The sequence below is a fragment of the Phodopus roborovskii genome, unplaced genomic scaffold, assembly GCF_943737965.1.
Source record: "Phodopus roborovskii unplaced genomic scaffold, PHOROB, whole genome shotgun sequence".
Lineage (NCBI taxonomy): Eukaryota > Metazoa > Chordata > Mammalia > Rodentia > Cricetidae > Phodopus > Phodopus roborovskii.
This window is the reverse complement of record NW_026126619.1, coordinates 4,103,651-4,120,837: the sequence shown is the minus strand read 5'-3', so window position 1 is coordinate 4,120,837 and position 17,187 is coordinate 4,103,651. Positions and strand designations below refer to the sequence as shown.

General features: G+C 39.0%; 1 protein-coding gene across 1 annotated transcript in view; it reads left to right on the top strand.

The window, feature by feature from the left end:
- Acss3 (acyl-CoA synthetase short chain family member 3) overlaps window positions 1–17,187 on the top strand; it is a 162,832-nt gene that overhangs the window by 64,032 nt on the left and 81,613 nt on the right. Inside the window, exons 5-6 of the mRNA XM_051206396.1 lie at window positions 436–576; window positions 17,092–17,172. Coding sequence (XP_051062353.1) covers window positions 436–576; window positions 17,092–17,172 — 222 coding nt within the window. The remainder of the gene's footprint in view (window positions 1–435; window positions 577–17,091; window positions 17,173–17,187) is intronic.

The following is a 17,187-nucleotide window of genomic DNA, read 5'->3' as shown; positions in this document are numbered from 1 at the left end:
TTAGTTGATATTTCCTGGTGAGGACAGAACTTCTGAATTAAAAAGTCAAGCTGGAACTTAGTTTTTAAAGTAACTTGTGCATATTCTTTTTTTTTTTTTTTTTGCAAATATATATCTCTCAGTTAATTAAGCTTGAGGCCTCCCCCCCCCCAAAAAAAACACAACAGCATGGCATTGAATTGTTTAAGGTAGCCTTAGAGTGCAGTAGAAATGTGGTTTTATCCATGAGGGAGAAAGTAACATCAAACCACTGGATGTGTAAAAATATAGTATGTTTTGGGTATATGTCCAAGGATAGTGTCATGAAGGCACAGATTCCTAACAGATGCTCACACTGACAGATTTAGTGGCTCCTTGGCTCTCCTGTAACTTAATCTCCTATATTTACTGTGCATGCTTTGACTTTTTTTTTTTTTTTTTTTTTTTTCTGTGTAGGAGAAAGTTCCTTTGATGTCAGGCCGTGATCTTGATTGGGAAGAAGAAATGGCCAAAGCTCAGTCACATGACTGCGTGCCGGTTGTCTCAGAGCACCCGTTGTACATTCTCTACACATCTGGAACTACGGGGCTGCCTAAGGTATGTGCTGCCTTTGGGCTATCCGCAGTGGCAGGTTTCCATTGCAGCGAATCTGTGCGACTGTAGCACGAAAATGTTTGCCTATTGTAGCTTGATGATTTAGACACATTCCTTCGTTTCTTAAATGCATTCTCTACAAATGTTCTTATTTTTTTCTTTCAGTCTTTCTTTTCATTTTTTTTTTTAATTTCATTTTACATGCCAACGACAGTTCTCTGTCCTATCCCTCCTCCCACCCCTGTCGCCTGCCCTCTAGCCCACTCCTGGTCCACTCCTCCTCATGGGTAAGGGCTCCCACGAGGAGTCTACATAGTCTGGCACAATAGGTTGGAGCAGGCCCAGGCCCCTTTCCCATGCATTCATACTGAGCGCGGCATCCCACCATGGAGAATGGGCTCCTACAAGCTAGCTCAAGTACCGGGATAATATTATTAAAGGGGAAACACTTTGACCCTCCGTGTTCAAATTTCTTAACTGTCAGTAAGAAATAATTGCTTTGGTGAGCTGATAAGTTCACTATGCAGTTAATCGAATATTGATTGGATTAGTGATATTTTGTAATACACACACGCGCGCACACACACACATGCGCGCGCGCACACACACACACACACACACACACATAAATACACAGAGCACTCAGTCTGAAAAGCATGGTCTGTAGCTGCCTCACATTTTCTCTGGGTTGTGGACTTCCCTTCCTGCTTCCTCTCAGGCCTGAACTCAAAATAACCTAAAGGGCTATCCTGGAGACAATTTATTTCCGTATGTTAGAGGAAGCTTTGATCCTTTAGAATTTTGCTCATTTGAATATACTGCATTGAGCGTTCATTCTATGGAAAACAGACAAAATGTGAGTACTTCATAGTCCTAATCTAGGAGGGTGGACATGAGTGATGCAGTACACACAGCAACCAGTTTGTGGAGGACATACACAACAAAGACAAGGAGATTGGTTTTCAGGCTATATGGCTTAGCATACTTCTTAGGACAGCACAATTAATTTGCATGAATCCGACTTGCCTCAGATTTGGGAATGCAACAGAGAAGAAGCCATGAATTTGAGGATAGATACACAGGGAAATAGTCTCGATCTGGTAAAGAGTACAAGGGTTGAACGTATTGTGGGATAGTAATACTACTACAGTCAGTAATGGGACATGAGCCTGACTGCAAGAGCGACCTTGGGAGCTGGATATAGGCCCTTGTGAGTAATCAGTGTGGATGGAGGTCTGGCTTTCAAATCAGAGAGTGGGCGACTTGCAAAATGTGACATGTGGTGTGCTGTTGTGTGATTTTTTTCCCCCCTGGATAGAGGTGAATAAATATCTATTTGCCCCAAATGCACTGTGACAGATAAAAGAAACTCTTGCAGTCAATCTAGGGATTTTACTGATATTACATACAGGAACGGAGATAAGAGACCACTTCAAGGAGCATGATGACTCAAAGCTACCTGCATCACCAAAATGCCCCCGTAGCTCACTCACTTCATAGGAACTCCACCGGAGACTTCTCACTTCTCTAGCGATTGATGGTGGCCTTTCTATCACCCCAAGGAAGGGCCTTGCAAATCATATAACATTCCAACAGTTCCATGCTCTGTAGGCTTCATTAGGTTCCTGCATTTTATGAGCCTCTTTCTATCTACAAAAGGGTATTCCCTCCATTTGGAGGGAATAGCTACACAGCACTTTGCCCCCTATCTAAGCTCTTGCATTTTTCCCCCCACACTCCTCCATCATGTTCCCCGAGCCTTGACGGGTCTGATATACTGGTCTGTGCTAGTCTGGTTATTTCACTTCATTTATGCTTGAGCATTGGGCCACTACGCCATGACAACAGTCCACTTACCCCATTCACTCACTCATGCCAATGGACACATACTGGCCTGCATGTTGGTAGTCTGATATGCACCGTGCCACACTAAGCACAGCAATAGATGACAGTTCACCTCTAGTGGCCTGCATAATACTACAAAAGCTGCCCCCCATGGGGAAGGAACTTTCACGGACTCTCATCTTGAATTCTCCAAGTCCTATAACTAAAACACGTAATTTGTTCATCACTAGGGACCTACTTTCTAATTCTAACATAAAATCACACCAAAGTCTTTATAGTTAGTTGGGTTTCCTTGTATAAAAACTCATAGGGACATAACCCTTCCCTAGCACTTGCCTTTAAAACAAAACCCAAAACATACCTGTAGATTTTTTAGGTATACTTTCATCACCTACACAGGACACCTGCTTTCAAACTTCTTGACAGCTACTTATATTCTTATTACAGACGTTTTCTCAATTCTCAAGAATTAGAATAATATTGTAACACCAATTTTACACATGTTAGGCAAGATTTCTGAGGGCCCAATGCTGTTTTATGCCATTCTTCACTGGTCTTAGATGGCTAAGGGGACATACACACACACAGGAAAAAACAAATAAGTATTAACACTGTTCAATGGAGATAGTTCCATCGTTTTCATCATTTGTTTAATCAAAAGAGTGATGCTTGTCATTGATGGGTTGCACCAGCTTATTCAGACATCCATAATCTATTCTTGGCATTCTTGGGTTACTGCTACACTGCTTCCAATGAGTGTATCCAGAACCCAGATGATCTTGGGGTCAGCTTGCACCTTTGGGTCTGTTCATATCAAAGAGAGAGCAGGGCCATATTCTGGTGTGACTGGGAGTAGAACAGGCTTCCAAGTTCTTATCAATAAACTCTGGAGAAGCTCTATAGCTCTTGTCTTTCAATAAGCTCCACTTGTTTATTAAAAGGTCCCTGGGAAGAGTGGAAAATCTCTACGCCCAGTGTACTGTCTTTGCAAGAGAGAACTGTGTACCACATAGTGTAATCACCCACACCTAGGACAAGCTTAACCTTCTGAAATCTTTTTTACTTACACAGTTTTATCACTTAGGTCTCCCACGAATCATTTCTGAAGATGTAAAGCCTTCCAGATGCTCACTAGCCTTCTGTTGTTGTCTTCCCTTGGACTCTGGTTGGACACAGCTTGCCACATTTTATTTTATTTTTCCACTGACCTCAGCTGAACTCTTGTTTGTTTTTGCCTTTTGATCATTCCTCTCTTTTCCAGTTGCTTCAGCACTTTAGGAACCTGTTTTCCATGCCAGCCTAAATCATTTAGATCTGCAAGAGCCTTCTTAGTTTGTAAAGTCCCCCAACATGGGACTCAATAAAGCCACTAAAGTACCACATTAGTTGATCTTTTTGTTGTTGCCACAAAATTCCTGACCTCTCCTCTCTTGCCAAATAAAAATGAAGACAAATAAAAGAAAAGCCAAATGAAAACAAAATAAAAGAAATATAAGAATAAGTTTCTAGACACCAGCCAAAGTGTTAGGGACAGCCCACACTCACACTGTTAGGAGTCTCACAAGTAGACCAAACTACACAGCTATCACACATATGTAGAGGGCTTAGGTTGGTCCCATGCAGGCTCCTGGCTATCAGTACAGACTAATTCTACAGCAGCCTGGCCCAAGAGAGTAGCATAGTCTTACCTCAACTTGGTATGCCATGCTTTGTGGACAACCATGGAGTTCCTGCCCCTTTCTGAACAGAAAGAGGAGAAATGGATGTGTGTTGGGGGAGGGGGTGGAAGGATAGGAGACAGGGGAAACTTTGGTTTGGATTTAAAATAAGTAAAAGTATTTAATAAAAAATATAAGGAAGAAAGAGCTTGATTTTAATGCATGCTTTGGTACCATTCAACATGATAGAGACGAAGGAAGCAGAATTTAGAGACAGCTGGTTATGTTGCATCCATAGCATGTATGTGACGGGAACATGTACATGCCACTGGGTGTTTCTGCTCAGAGGACAGCCTATGATATCAGTTCCCATCATCCACTATTTTTTTTTTTTGTTTGCTCTTGTTTTTCGGGACAGGGTTTATCTCTGTAGCTTTGTAGAGCAGGCTGGCCTGGAACTCACAGAGATCAGCCTGCCTCTGCCTCCTGAGTGCTGGGATTAAAGGTGTGCGCTGCCACCGCCCAGTGTATCCAAGTGTTTTTTTTTTACATAGAGTCACTAGGGATTCTCCTCTCTCTACTGCCTGTTTCTGCAGGACACTGTGATTACAGACACACACTACTTGATAGGGCTTCCCGTGAAGTCTGCCTATCTAAATTCAGGTTTTTGTGTTTTCATGGCAAGCACTGTACCCATTGAGCCATCATCCCAGTCCCCTAATAGATAACTTTTAAGTCATTAACCTTTACCCCTTGTCCCCTTCAGGTTTTAGTCATGTCGTGATGGAAAATAAATTCAGCCCCACATCAAAGGGCCCTATAGTCTTTAGCAATACTAGCTCTGTTCAAGAGTCTGAAGTCTAAGCCTCTTCTGGGAATCAGAACAATTGCTTGACTTTGAGCTTCCATCAAATTAAAAACAAAAACTGTAGTATTGTTCTTATATGCACTGTCACAGGATAGGTATTCCCTCTAATAGAGAGGGATGGGGACAGAACAAGGAAAGGGGGCAGGGGGGGGGACTGAAACCAGGTGGGTCAGATTCCAAAGCCTGCAGCTCCATGTCAGGCAACAGAGGTTGAGGTGGAATCACCTGGGAGGCCTTGATTAGCTTCAAACCTCCCGCTCTGCCACCTGCCCCACACATGACCTCTCCCTTGGGCCAGCTCCACTTGGTGTACCCAGCCTTTCTTGGCAGCCTCTCTGTGGTCTTGGCATCTTCGGCATCCTGATTTCTCCATTTCAGCTTGGACCTCACCATCATTGCTTTACACAGTGACCTCAGGAATTTGCACAGCTTACAAGTCCTGGTTCAGGCTTGGTTTCAGTGACCTTACAGAAACATGGCATATGTTCCATGATTTCATATTGCCCTCACTGTTGCGTCTTTTGTGCCTGTAAACCAGTACCCTGTATGTAGCAGTGTCTAGATTTGGTGTCATTTGGGGGTTGAACCTCTCACCCTTGAGACACAATTATATTGACATGCACTGAACCTACAGAAACATTTTCTTTGGCAGTTTTTTTGAGCAGGAAAACCCTCCCGTGATGTTCTTAGTCTAGTCTCTCTTTGCAAATTCATTTCCATTTTCAACAAAGGTGAGACCCTTGTCCACAGCAAACCTATTCTGTTGTATCAGTGTAGAATAGCAGATTTCTCTTTAAGGATACTGAATTAATACAAGCAATTGCTGTAGAACATGATTTGTTTGTAATTTTAAATTCATTAATACTACACATTTTAAAATACCTTTTTGCTTCATCTTACCTTCTCTCCCTCTCTCCCTTTCTTCCTCCCTGTGCTCTCCCTCCTTCCTCCCTTCCCTTCTGACTCTTGCTTCTTTCTCTTTTTCCTCAGTGTGGAAAAGAGCAATGATGAGTAAATATAATATAGCCCAAATGCTATCCTGTCTTGAGATTTCTTCTGCAAAACATTAACTTTTGAATTTAATCTTGCTTAAGTTCTCATGGCACAGGGAGAATGCAACCAGATTATTTCCCAGAAAAAGCTCAGGTTCTGAAAGGTCCTGGAACTTCATGAATAAGGCCACCACTGTCTGAATTTAGCATGGCTTTCTGGCCTTCAAGACTCCCACCAACTGGCCACTATCTTATTAAGTTATACTTGTGGAATTCAAGGGCTTTTCTAGCCAATGTCTTAGACTTTCCAAGATTTCTTCTAGAGATAAGTTCCAAAGACTTAATAAACACAGAGTAAGGTTCATCATAGCAATAGCTCCAACCACAGTGCAAATTTTCAGTTAGATACTTTTTCTTTTTCAGGGACAAAATACCCTATAACTATCATCAGAAACAAATGGGGTTTCTCCTCCTCTTCTTCTTCAGTTTAAATGTACACTGACTTAGTCTCTCTTTAGGGACTAGTTCATGGAATGATAAAATGCACATTTAGGGTAGTTCTTTCTATCTGAATTAACCCACTCTAGAAACGTTTTCACAGACCCACCCAGAAGTTTGTGTCTTAGACAATTTTGAATACTGACATGTTGTCAGTCAACATTGACCAATGTTACCCAAAGCCCTTGTCTTAACTATGGTATCTGATGAATCAACCTCTCCCTTAACTCTACTAATGCACAGCCCTCTCTAGCCCAGTGAACTGAACATCAAATATCACCTCTCTCATAATCAGTTCCATTAGCAATGCCTGTCTGCCTCTGTGGTCTTCTTGCCTCTAATATTTGTGGAGAGATCAGTCAGTGATTATTACCAATGGTCTTTAATGGGTCAGACCAAATAAGCCAGTCCATCATAGACTGATTTCTATCTTGCTTCAGGATATGCCTTCTTTTTTTCTCTAGGAGTGAAGAAAAGTTAGATTACTCCATCTGTCCACCTCCACAGCTCAGGGACTGATCCTGTTAACCCACACTATGCCTGGCAGCCTTACAAACAAGGCTTCAAGAGGTGCTTTACTAATTCACACTGTTCAACGAAAGAATATTCCCCGATTCCCACAATTTCCAGTACTGGACCATTATCAAAGCCCCCATCTACATACTGAAAGATGGGTTTATCACATCTATTGTATTAAAGGTCAGACCTGAAGGGTACCTTTTCTCATTTCTACCTATTCTTCCCTTTTTTCATTCTCCAGTTATTTATGTGTGTTTCAAGAATGTGAATGTCAAGAAGGAACCTTCAGCACATTCCTAATTTGTACTGTCGTTTTCTTGCATTTTGTCAGTTTTAAAGAATGGCAAACCAACATGTCCACTTCATCCTTACTTTCATTCCACTCCCACAAAAAATCAAATGCTTATATGGAAGATAACATGTAAATATCATAACATGTAAATATCCATTTCAATTGCAATTCTTCCCATATACGGACAATTTTCGCGTTACTGTGAAGACAACTCAGTCTCAGTTGCATTTCTTATACCCATAGCAGAGGACACACAACAGGCACTATACCCTAATTACTTTCTAGGTAGACATATGATATTTTTTGGAATTGCAATGCATTTCCTAGTCTTCCGGGTGTTATAAGGGCATCTTCATGCTCCTGAGGTGGGCTTTATTCATGAAGGATTCATGTTACTCCATAATGTATAGAAGAATCTGGCCATCATGGGATCCCATCATTAACCTTCCCTTTGAAGAACTGAAAATGTGACTTTGATATCATTCAGAGATCATGCATATTCCAGCACAGCAAGAAGGCACAGCATCCATTATTATAAATGAAAACATAGCTATATAAAGATTGCCTTCACAAATATCTACCCACAGTTTAATCAGCTTCCATCAGTGTGCTATCTCTTATTGCTAAGACCATGCAACTTCTCCTCCACGGCTACCCTTTAGTTCTGTCAACTGTATTATGTAACATTTGGGAAGAAGATTAAAAACAAATGTTTATTTCCCAGGAAAGGGCACTGATAACAAAGCAAAGAATTCCAGCAAAGTCTACGATGTTGAACTAATGAGTTTGTTAGAGGTTGCTTCTTGGAGCATACATGGTGCAAAAGCAGCTACTGCATCACCAAAAACCTACCACCACGTGAGTGAGTGACAGCTCATGAACCCCAAATCCCCCGTGTTCACTGCACAGCTTGCAGGCAGTTCTACTGGACAGTATCTTTTCCTCTAGCAATTGCTTCCTGCATACCACTTGGGGAGAGCCTTGTGACTCACAAATGCCTAAGCTATTGGGCCCTTTAAGTTTTATTATATTTCTTAATGTTATGACCATCCCTTCAGGAGGAATTGTTTCAATTAGGAGGTAATTCTTACACAGCAAATGGCAAATATTTATCTCTCAGCTACTCAAACATATTTTTCCCCTTGGGAAGATTTGAAAATGTCCCATTCCCATCCACCCCAGTCTAGCCAGGAGATCTTCTCTTATTCCCCTTCCGAGGGATATCTATGCAACCCCTGTTGGGACTTCCTTTTTACTTGGCCTCTCTGGGTCTGTGGACTGTGGAATGGTTATCCTTTACTTGACAGCTGATAACCCTTTATGAGTGAGTACAAACCAACTTTGTTTTTCCCGGGTTTGGGTTACCTCATTCAGGATGATGTGAACTTGAGGGACCATGGGTTGGGCAGAGGAGGAGAGTACTGAGAGAGATGACTGGAAAGGGAGGCTTTACTGGGTTGGGAAGAAGGAAGGGAAACTATCAAGGGAGTTTACAAGGATGGCTCAAGCTGTGTATGCATAGCCTAAACAGGTGATTGGATTGGTGACTATTTTGGTTGTCATTGGAGAGCCTTTATCCAGTAACTGGTGGGGGCAGATTCAGAGATCCATGGGCAAACATCGGACCAAGTTTGGGGAGTCTTGCTGAGGAGAGGGAGGAGGTATTGTAGGAGCCAGGGGTCAGGGACATCTTAGGAAAATTCACAGAAATAGCTAGCCTGACTCATGGGAAGTCACAGAATGTGAACCAACAATCAGGGGGGCCTGCAAGAAAACAACTTAGTTGTGGCAAAACCTTTTATTGATATTTTTTTTTAACCAGTTGAGAATTATTGTAATTAGGTACCGTGAAGGCAAATTTTTTTTTTTAAATTTTGTTTTTGTAAAGGTATAGTGAAGAACTAATTTTTTAAATTAATAACTATAATAGGCCATTTTTTGGGTATCAAAGAAGGCAAAGGCATTTTAGGCTATAGAGAGTCCATTGGCTGGATAACTTTATTGATGGTTTTTAGGTTTGTAAGTATTTTTTATTTACCAGATTCGATTGTTTTTGTTAGTGTGTTAATGTATTGTATTGTTTTGGTTTTGGTTATTGAAGCATTAGACATAGAACAAATTTTGTTTTTTACTTGGTTATTTTTATGTTTTATGGTTTGTATTTTACCTGTTAGTTTTTAATGTTATTTTTAATATTTTGAACTTTTTTTAAAAGTATTTTATATTTTGAATTTATTATTTTTTATGTTTTGAATTTTTGTTACTAAGTCTCCTATGGTTTGTACAAGTTTTTTTATTGTTTGTTGTAATTTTAAACCACTTTTTAAAGAATATTATGTTAATGATGAAACCCATTGTTATTACAAAATAAAAGTATATATTGGTCCAGTCATAATATTTTTTGTTAAAATTTTTTTATATATGAAGTAAAATAATTTTTAAAGTCCTATATTGTAAAATTATCTGTCAAAGGTATGAAACAATTGATCTCAGGTACTATATTAGTTTAAATTGTAAAGGATGTTATGATTACCTTAGGTGTAATTTTGTTGTTTTGGAACTTTAATGTTTTTAGTTGTAGGTCTTAGTTTGTGGTAGTTACACCTGGAGGTGTACCATCAAATAGCATCCAGTTGCAGAGGACCCGTTTGATCCCGGTTTTGCCCGGAAGTGTACCACCAAATAGCGTCCAGCAGCAGACGATCCTTTTGATCCAAGTCTCTGTATAATAGCTCTTAACAAACTATGGCAAGTTAAATTTTGTTAGACAAATGAGTAAAAGGAGTTTTGTGGAATTGCTGGGACTGCAGGGCTAATCGCGGGAAACGCACAAGCAGGGTGGGCATCAAATGGCTCTGCACGAATACAAAGTGTGGAAATGGGCAAAAAATGAGAAGTATTGAGTGCCTTCTCAGGCGTGTTGTGGAGGCAAAGGAGTTGTAGGGAAGAGGCAAATGTCCCAAAGTTGTGGTGAGTCCATCTGGTTAGGCAAGGGACCCTGCCCAGTGGGGCTGGTGGGTGAGGGGAGCCGTGTTTGTTGCCTGGGTGAAACCCATGAAAAATTTAATCCCACTCCTGACACCAGATATTGTGGTTAAATAAGGATCAGGATGAACAGATAGGCCAAATAGATGTTTATTCAGGAAGAAATAACTTACAACCTAGATAGATGAACACCAGCAAGTTCCACCGGATGCTCTCCTGTCTGAATCCCACCAGCAAGAGAGCGAGCTCTTCCTCAGACCTTCTTTCCCAGGTCACTTCTGCCCATGGCCCCACCCCCCAATGGGCGTGGTCAGTGCCACAGAAGGAGACAAAGTAAATATCTCACTACACTTAGTCTCTTTGTGTATACGTGACAGCTGTGCCCTATAGCCTTGTCTATTTGTGAGACTCCTGGCAATGGGAGCAGGCGCTGTCCTTGGTGCTATGTCTGGCGCTTGGGAACCCACTCCTCATGCTTGATTGCCTTGCTCAGCCTGAATCCAGGGGGAGGTGCTTGGTATTATGACAGCTTGATATACCATGCTTTGCTGAGGCCCATGGGAGGCCTGGACCTTTCTGAGTTAATACAGAGTGGGAATAGATTGCAGGGAAAGAAGAGGGAGACGGTGGTGGGTAGTGGCAGAAGAGGAAGGAGGGGATGTAAAATAAATAAATTACATTAAAAAGATTTGCAAATGTTTGGTAAGCATGGACATCAGACCTTTATGCCACTTACTTTCTTGTACTTCGTGTATGTTAGTGTATGTTTTAGATTATATATCAACTGCTTTTATTTCACTCTGTCATTAATCTTAGAATTTGACCAAGGCAGGCCTTCAGATTATTTGCTGAACAAATTTTCTGTAGTTGGTATGTTTTCATTCCTATAATCCTTATTTCATTTTAAAGGTATAATAGAAAATAATTTTATTAGAAAATTTAAACACCAGAAAGATTTGTGGATTTTCAGTAATGAAGCATGAATATATATATATATATATATATATATATATATATATATATATAAATTATATGTCACCATGAAGCTTTGTTGCTTAGAAAAATATTTTAAAGTACTGACAGTGTTTTAAATACTCTTTCTTGAGCTCAGGGAAGGACTCAGGGGAGAGCCACTTGTCAGGTAAGTTTAGTGACTTGAGCTCAGTCCCCATAGTGCACATGACAAACTGCACCAGGACAGCATATGGGTCTGAAATCTTGGGGTTGCCTTGACCTGGGAGTCCACAAACGTACTAGATGCTCACACATTTGAGAGCTTAGGGAAAGCATCGACAAACAGCAATAAAGGCTGTGTATCAAATAAGTCAGAAGGCAAGGACCAGCACCAGACTTTCCTCTGACCTCTACACATGTTCGGTAACTCATGTATGTCTATACCCACATGCATGTACACTTACATCACACCGTCCCCACTGTTCTGTTTCTTATATGCATATGTAAGGTCTACACCATATAGTCTGTTCTTCAGTCGAATTTCAGGGGGTGTTTTTATCTGCTTTTATCAAACTTTGGGTTAACTGGGAGTGACATGAGAGGAAAATCTGGTCGCTGCTGCCAATATTCAAGTGTGCCTGTTCCTGAATTACTTCATATATAAGTTAGTTTGGTTGTGGACTTCATATCTGTCGGCTTTTCAAGACTGCATTCAACAGAGTTTAATAATGGTTTGTCTTCACTCAATTTTTCTACCTTAGAAGGAATCTGGTAATCAGAAAAGGATAAAAAAAAGCTCCAGTGCTAAAAAAGTTAAAATAAAAAAGTAAGAGGGAAGGAAGAAAAACTAACAGGAGGAAAGGGCTGAAAGGAAGGCTATAGATAAGGGATTTTTATGCATTCATAGCAAATTTGTAACTTTTGTTCCCATTGTGTAGACTTAGTTTTCTTCTCTGCCCCAAGAGAGCAAATGAGAGAGAGCAAGAGTAATACACATTAGTGAACATTTTCTCCCCCATCTCTGGTACAATTCTTGCTAGCAAAATGCTGAACTTGCTACGTCTTAGCTCCTAATCTCATAGCTGTACAGATCAATACAACATTACATAGCTGCTAAGAAATCTTCTGCAGAGGTAGTCTCGGAGTCCTCAAGAAGCTGTAGGTAGAGGTTTTGTATTTGATGAAATATCTCAAATGGAGAGGTTCCATCTCCTCTATGATGCTCCACTAAGTTCTACAACTTTGAAAGCATTCTCCTGAAAAGGAAAAAAAAAAAAAAAAGTACTTTTTTTTTTTTCCAGACCATTGTCTTCTTGATCAGGTACTTATCCTCTTCACTGTTTATTTTCTCCAGTCAGCACTTGAACTAAATGTCCATTCTGTGGCACACACACTACAACATTCTCCCTGCACTCAGTGTGTACCAAAAAGACACTGTTTCATATCCTCCAGAAAAATCTGTCTCTTTCCAAATTCTGCTTTCTTGCTATATGTTCCCTAAGCCTTAAGGGAAAGACAGTTGATACAGACCATTTTGGGCTGAGCACAACACCACCATTTAGAAAAATGCATTTCTATTGAGAATTGAATGATATTAATCTATTGGTACACAGATAAGTACTTAGACAACAGTTTTATATTATGTCCATTTAGCAAAATAATAGAAGTAGATTCTCCCCTTTAGCACATAACTGCCTCAGCCATGGGTTCTTGGCTATGTTTACAGTGCTAGGAGCAAGTTAGATGCTCAACTTGGTTGGCTAACCCAACATCCATGCTGTTGTTGCACCAATGGTTATGTCTTGCCAAGGTTCATGGGTGAATAAAATTGTAATGACGTACAGAATGTTTAAGTTAACAAGGGCTATTTCTTTTCTTGTTAATTCTCCAATGCCCTTTACCATTTGTAGATGTTTTTCTTTTAAATTCAACATGTATTTTTCAGGGCTTTCATGTTTTGGAACAGGTGTGTGTGTGTGTGTGTGTGTGTGTGTGTGTGTGTGCATGAGTGCACATGCAGAGGCTGAATAAGAGTATCAGTTCCAGTTCCATTAGAGATGAGTTTACAGGGAGCTATAAGCTGCCTGTAAATGAATTCTGGTAACTGAATTTTGGTCCTCTGGATTAGCACTACTAAGCGATCATATATCTCAGAAGGCCTGAGCCATCTCTCCGGTTTCAGGCCTTCATATTTTTATTGAACAATTTAAGTATCTTCACCCCATACACACTATTTGGGAATAGATATCCTTTACACTCAGTCTCACTATGCATTTCAGCCTTCCTTGTTCTTGCCTTTCAATGCTCTTACTCCATTTAAATGTTTCATTCTCAAGTTGCAGCAACAGAAAGTGTGCACACTTCCTACAGTCCCATTTTCTGTCTCCATTTAATGTGACAATTTAGGTAAGTCTGTGACTTTTCTCATGTTAAAAATCATCCTATTAAGTTGTAATTTTAAGGTGCTCTCTGTGATGAGTCTGGCCTCATTCCTGGATGGAAAGTAACCATCCTTTACTTTTATGAGGATGGAATTTGAATTTTTCTATGCTGTATAAATTTCTATGTGGTCAAAAATATCTATATTTTCAGACTTCCTATTCTGAAACATAATTTGTGTCATGTTTTACTTCTGAGAACTAAGTGTTGTAGTCACATGAAGATTATTCAGCTTTTCCGTATCCTAAGGATTATGTCTCATCCTGTAGAGTCCACAATGTTGGTAATATATGGGGCTTTTCTGAGATTTCCTTAGATCCCTAAACCTTTTACACTTAATATAGAGTGTAAGGTGGAAAGTGGTAACCGATACCCAAAAGACTGAAATACCTTATACTTGCATTTTAGAGGGAAGCATTATTCTTGAATAAGTAATTTTACCTTAACCACAATATCCAATACATACTTTAAAATTATCATCTTTAAAACCAGTTTTGGCAAACACCTCTATAGTTACAGTTACTTGAAGCTAAAGGCAGGATAATTGCTAAAGCCAGCATAGGAAATGCACCAAGAATCACTTTTTAAGAAATAGATATTTTTAGTTCCTTATTAATTTTCCATACCCAGAATGTAATTTGATAGTTGGTTATTTTGAGAATGACTTCTATGTTCTGAGGCCAAACAGGATTCTACTTCACATGTAATTATCATAACTGAAAATCATAGTTAACAGGCAAGAAGGAAAGCATACTTCTCTCCCTGTTTTATTAGCTTATTAATATTTATAATATCTTTAAAACCTAATATTTCTTTTCTCTTTTACTTCTGAACTCATAAAACATGAGAACATGAGTTGATATAGTTCATATGTTTACATCTCATAGTTTTTCTTTCTTACTTTTGGTGGCATAGGTTTGAGTATTGAGTAATTATAGAATGACTTGGTAAGCATCATGTCAAGAAGTAGTCATTTGATGGATATAAATGTTTAATTCATAGTTTTAATTTGTCTTGTAGGTTTTGCAATCACATTAATACTCAGTTATGTATCCCAAGCCTTTTAGTCTTCATAATTTCTAGTCAGTTTATCATATAAAATTTTACTGCACTGTGATAACAAATAATTCCTTGGTACAAAGCAGCAACACAACATATATGTGGGAAATTCTAGTTGCTACCTAACTATGAGCTTCGCACTAGTGTGGACTAGTGTGGATAATACTTGTAGGTCCTACCAGAGGATAAAGGTATCTGGCAAAGATATGCATCTTGAGACTCTGCTTGGCAAAAATCACAGTGCTCAGATGACTTGGACTGACCTTTTGCTGCCTTTAGTGGAGTTTGCTGTACAATTGTTGCCTATGTTTTTTTATATGTTTAATGTTTGAATTCCTTGTTCTTAATGGTCCTTTGTGAATGGCTAGATCTGGGACCATGTAACTATTCTTATGAAAGCTGATGTTAATAAGATTAAAATTTATGATGATTCCCTGGGAGAATTGGCTGTGCACAAATTGGTTTTTCTACAGAATTTATTACTTAAATAGTGTCCATAAGGATAAAACATAGGATCTGGACCAAGTAATTATAGAAGAAAATCTTAGGGAAAGTTTAAGAGCTGACTGAATCTTTAGTTTTTTTGTGTTCTGCCCCAGAAACACAGAATGATATTCACGAGTATCAGGAAAAGTACTGGGTTCTATACATTGATGCTTCTTCGGATAACAGAAGAAAAAAAAGTGAAAGACATTTTACGAACCTTCTGTGTTCAAGAATCACAGAGTATTGGAAGTATTCTCATAAAGCATTTCTTTCCAAATAAATAAAGTTTTGGGACATATGTAGATAAAAGTCACCTCTAATATGTTACACAAGTCATTATTGATGCTAAATAGTTCTTTCTACTATAACATATGAAAACAAACGGGATCAAAAAGGAACAGTCCAAAAGACTAATTTATTTATTTTTTTAGGAAAGTGTGTTTGGAAACTATTAATACCAAATACACTGAGTTCCTGGGCCATAGGAAAGTACATTTCAACTAGCAAAGGAAACTAATTAGCAAAAGGAAGATAGACTAGAGTTCATCTAGAGTATTTGGATTTGGTGACTAAGGACATATAGAAAGCTTGCCAGAAAGAGGCTTAGAGTATCTAACATTTCTAAGGTGAACAAGAGAACCAACTGGTTATGAACTGTATCACACAACATAGAAAAGAGCTCTCAAATGCCAGTAAAACTGTCCCCGATATTTGCCAAGAGACCAGGTGTTGTTGGCCGACACAGTATGTTCTACAGTGAGATGCCTGTGTTTTATTTGAGGAACCCGAGGAGAGCAGCAATGTTAGCAGCTATTTAAACATCAGGGCTTTCCCCATGCCCGAGTAATTCTGCTGAATCATGTACATGTGTTAAAATATGGAGTGTTACAAAAAAAAGTGTGCAACCAAGAGAACATCCATTAGTTATGGCATACTTACGTCTTTTGAGTAGAATAATGTTTTGAAGAGAACAGTTCTAACGGTAGGCTCAGAGATGCTGTGAAGGGCATGGAAATTTCATATTAGTGTTATTACTCACTAGGCATTTGCTGGCTCAATTTAATGGCCATGTCTTATTGGCACTAATGATCACTAATATTTATAATGGTGTAATAAACAAACCTAATTATTATATTTATCATCTGTTCTTATCATGGTGACTCATGTGCCCAGTGTTCAAATATTAATTTTCTATTGCATTTGGATAAGTTTCAAGTGTTAAAGGGAAGGTACTGGGAACAGATTTATAAAAACTATATGTAATGATGTAGTAATGCCTTGATGTGCCCCAAAAGCCACATAAAACACATCTGTTAACCTGAAGGCTAACTCATCAGGATTTATTGTTCAGGGTTCAGGAAATGATCAGGAAATATTTGCTCAACTCCCATATCATACCATGTGATTCCCACTTAGCAGAGTAATCAGTCCTTAATTAGAATGCAACTTTGTTTCCTCTAAGTGGTCTCTTGTTGTCATGGCTAGGAATGGATGTTCTTAAGTTGCTCTATATTTTAGGCCAACTTCATTTAATATTTTGTGCATTTAATTTGAGTACTTTCCACTTTTGTTCTTTTGATGCATTTGAAAATGCAATATTGATACCATGTATTACTAACAAAATTGCTTTGTGTTTCACTTTTTGAAGTTGTATGTTTTCGTATACTGTTAAAAATGCTATATATCAACAGTTTTCTATAAATGAAAACCATGAGCACAAACTCGCTGGGTTCTCTATTGGAGATTTCAAAGAAATAAAACTTCAAATACAATTCTATATAAGGCCATGTATGAGCCACTATTATTTGTAAGTTATAGAAGAGTACATGATTTAAATCTGTAAATTTTAGGGTAGATAGAATGAAGACAGTGAACTTTTAGCATATTTTGTAAATGTTGACTTCATTTTTCTCTCTCTTTTAGGGTGTGGTTAGACCCACTGGGGGATATGCTGTAATGTTGAACTGGACAATGTCTTCCATATATGGCCTCAAACCTGGAGAGGTAATCGGGATTTTA